General features: G+C 32.3%; 1 protein-coding gene across 1 annotated transcript; it reads left to right on the top strand.

Moving 5' to 3' along the window:
* The first annotated feature begins 304 nt into the window (after window positions 1–304).
* On the top strand, window positions 305–1,498 carry LOC112033740 (E3 ubiquitin-protein ligase MBR2). Its single transcript, XM_065760612.1, has 3 exons — window positions 305–608; window positions 688–828; window positions 1,033–1,498. The coding sequence occupies exons 1-3, from the start codon at window positions 516–518 to the stop codon at window positions 1,162–1,164; spliced, it is 366 nt and encodes a 121-aa protein (XP_065616684.1). The 5' UTR covers window positions 305–515; the 3' UTR covers window positions 1,165–1,498.
* The last annotated feature ends 1,686 nt before the right edge of the window (window positions 1,499–3,184 follow it).

The following is a 3,184-nucleotide window of genomic DNA, read 5'->3' as shown; positions in this document are numbered from 1 at the left end:
TTTTTCTTTTTTAATTATAATTTTTTTTTGTTCTTTTGGTTTAGAATAGGTGGCTTAAGTGGGTGAACTGATATATTGTTTTAGGGTGATGGGTTATGGTCAACTTTTTGGGTATCACCCTTTAAGTGAATTTAGTTTTTATTGGATAACAGCTTTGTTCATCTCCTGTCCCCATCCTCCTAAATACTAAAATATTCGTTTTTATCCTTATGTTTGATTTAACTCCTAGGGTTTGGATTAAATAGTTTGTGAGCTTGAAGGAAAACATAGGTTACCGTCTGGCTTGTACATCTTTCTTACACATTCTAAAAGATTTTCCTATTCATAAATCAGCATAGTTGCAACTGTGAGAAAGTACAGACCTTTACATGATGGCTCTGTTAGGCAAGCTTCTAATTAGGGTCCACTAAGATGCTCTGGTGATCCAGAAAATTGCTACTGGGAACTTATCATTCAACACTGATGATGGCTTTGTCTAACATTTGAACTTCCTTTGGGTGATATGCTAGGACTATATGCTTTTTGATCCCTTTGTATATCACGGAATGGCTGATATGCATGACAGGCATAGAGATATGCGGCTTGACGTCGATAACATGTCTTATGAGGTAAGAAAGGACAAATGATTTTTCCAATTGGAAATTTTACTAGTAAGTGTTTCCTTGATACAAATGATTGGGATATCAGGAATTGTTGGCTTTGGGAGAACGCATTGGAGATGTGAGCACCGGACTGAGTGAGGATACCATTTTTGAGTTAATGAAACAGCGAAAATATGCTACTGCAACAGAATCGCTGCATGACTTAGAACCATGTTGTATATGTCAGGTATGAGTTCCGTCCATCTATATGTGGCAGTGAGAGGAAAAAAAAAAAAAAGGGAGAAAAGAGAATAACTATACTTTCTTTCTTTTCCTCCAAGCCTTTTCTTTTTCTTATAACTAGTAGATTTCTACTTTCAGTTGCTGCACTCAACTACTTTTAAGTTTCAACTTTGTTTTCCTTTTCTTGAAATGTTACCATCGCATGCAGGAGGAGTATGCTGATGGGGATAATCTTGGGGCACTAGATTGTGGGCATGATTTTCACACCAACTGCATCAAACAGTGGCTAATGCTGAAGAATCTGTGCCCCATTTGTAAAACGACGGCCCTGTTAAAATGAGAGGGACGACCAATCATTCTCTAAGCCCTGAAACTATTATTTCTTTGCTTATGGATCAACAAATCCATAATTGGGTGGATGATTACTTAAATACCTTTTTCTCCTAAAGCAGTCTTCCTCATTTATGAACTGCCTGTTTTCAAGAAAGACAAGATGCAGCTGTTTGTTAAAAAAAAAAAAATGCTGCTTTAGTCATAAAAGGGTTTGCCTATACCTTTAGCAATTGATACATTTATATCATAATGTGAATTATAAATACACTGGCATTATAAATATCACATTATCTGGCATTGAGAATGGTGCTGGCAATAAGAATTACATTTTTTTTTTTTAATTTAAAATTTTTATTTCACCTATAGTTGGACCTATCAATTTTGGTAGATTTTAATGTTTTAGTTTGGATTTTATCTTCATTTTATTAAATCCCCTGTAACTAGAGTTGGATACATAAGGTCAAACTATGACTGATTTTATTTTTGGACTCAATTTCAGAGATGATTTTATCATTTCATACTAGAATCCTAGGCATATTGTTGGTCTTCAACAAGTTATTCATCTGTTCTCATAGTGTTTCACATGGGCTCGTGATCAGTTCAAGGTGTTCAATCGATAGTGTTAGGTGGTTGTATCTTGCTTAATCTCTTATTTTAAACTTTTTTTTTGAGAGAATCAATTTAATCTCTTATTTGTAATGGTTTTATATGCTTCCTTTACAATTTCTTCTCTCTTGGGAGTTGGGAGGGCCTATTTGGAGTTCATATATTTCTCAGGTCAACCGCATTTCTTGGCAACTAAATAAAATTTAAGAACAAGGGTGTCCCATGAGCTTGGAACATCCATTTTTTCTTCCAAAACCTTCACTTTCTTAGTCCACCACCAAAAAAAAAAAAAAAAAAAAAAACCCTCTGGGTTGTGTCTGTGAATGTATGGGCTGGCATATCCTGTTGGGTGGGCTAGATATGGGATTCTAATTTTAGAAGCTCTTATTAAATTATGTGGGCTCTTGCCAAATATGTAAGATCATGCATGTATGTGTGGGTTAAAAGCCTTGTAATTGAATTGACATTGTATAATTGACACTTCCAAATGTTTTTAAACGTGAATGTTTAGGGTTCATAATTCTCATTTTTCATTGTTTTGACTATTAATTTTTTGAAAAGAAAGAAAGAAAAGAATGTGTATTTATGGGTTGGCATATTGAGTCTCACTTGAAAAAAAAAAATGTAGACTTTCCATTGGTCAAATATATTGGTGATTTACAATTTTAAAAGCTCTCATCCAATGTTGTCAATTTCATTTCGATGCCTGTACTAATTTGTTCTTTGTAATGAAATATTTTGGTAGTGGTCAATTCTTGTGTGCCATTTTAGGGTAAATGCTAAATTATCAATTTAAAATAAAATTAATACATATTTAATTCTTGTGTGCCATTGTCAATTCTTGCACAAATATATATTTAATACATATAGTTTTATGCAACATAAAACTATCAATTTAAAATAATCAAACTAAATAATACAAATTCTTAAGTTCTAACTTCATCATCACATGATATAACAAGAAGATTTATAATATTAATAAATCTAGAGACAACAAAATTCACATTTTTCTAAGGTGGCAAGTTATTTGTGGTAGATGATAAAGTGGTGTCAATGGTGAGCCCATATAAAAATAAATAATAACTTGCCAAGTAAGTAGTTATGAAAATTAAGTAGTTATGAAAATTATTGTGACGGTAGTATTGCTTTTATATATATATATATAGGTTTTTATAAGAATGTTTATATATTATCTCATTACATAACAATAGGTCTATTGTTATATATATAAAAAAAGGAAGTATTACCATCTAAGTAATATCACACATCTTTGGTGCGATGATCACTCCATAAGTATAAATACTTGTGGGGTGTGCGGGATAAAGGCCGTGATTCAAGTCATTAAGAGGGAGCTTCACACACATATGCACTTAGATTAGGTTATAATATAATTTTTATCTTGTATAAAAAATAAAATAAAA

The sequence above is a fragment of the Quercus suber genome, unplaced genomic scaffold, assembly GCF_002906115.3.
Source record: "Quercus suber isolate HL8 unplaced genomic scaffold, Cork oak 2.0 scaffold_374, whole genome shotgun sequence".
NCBI classification, from domain to species: domain Eukaryota; kingdom Viridiplantae; phylum Streptophyta; class Magnoliopsida; order Fagales; family Fagaceae; genus Quercus; species Quercus suber.
This window is presented reverse-complemented; position numbering and strand designations above follow the sequence as displayed.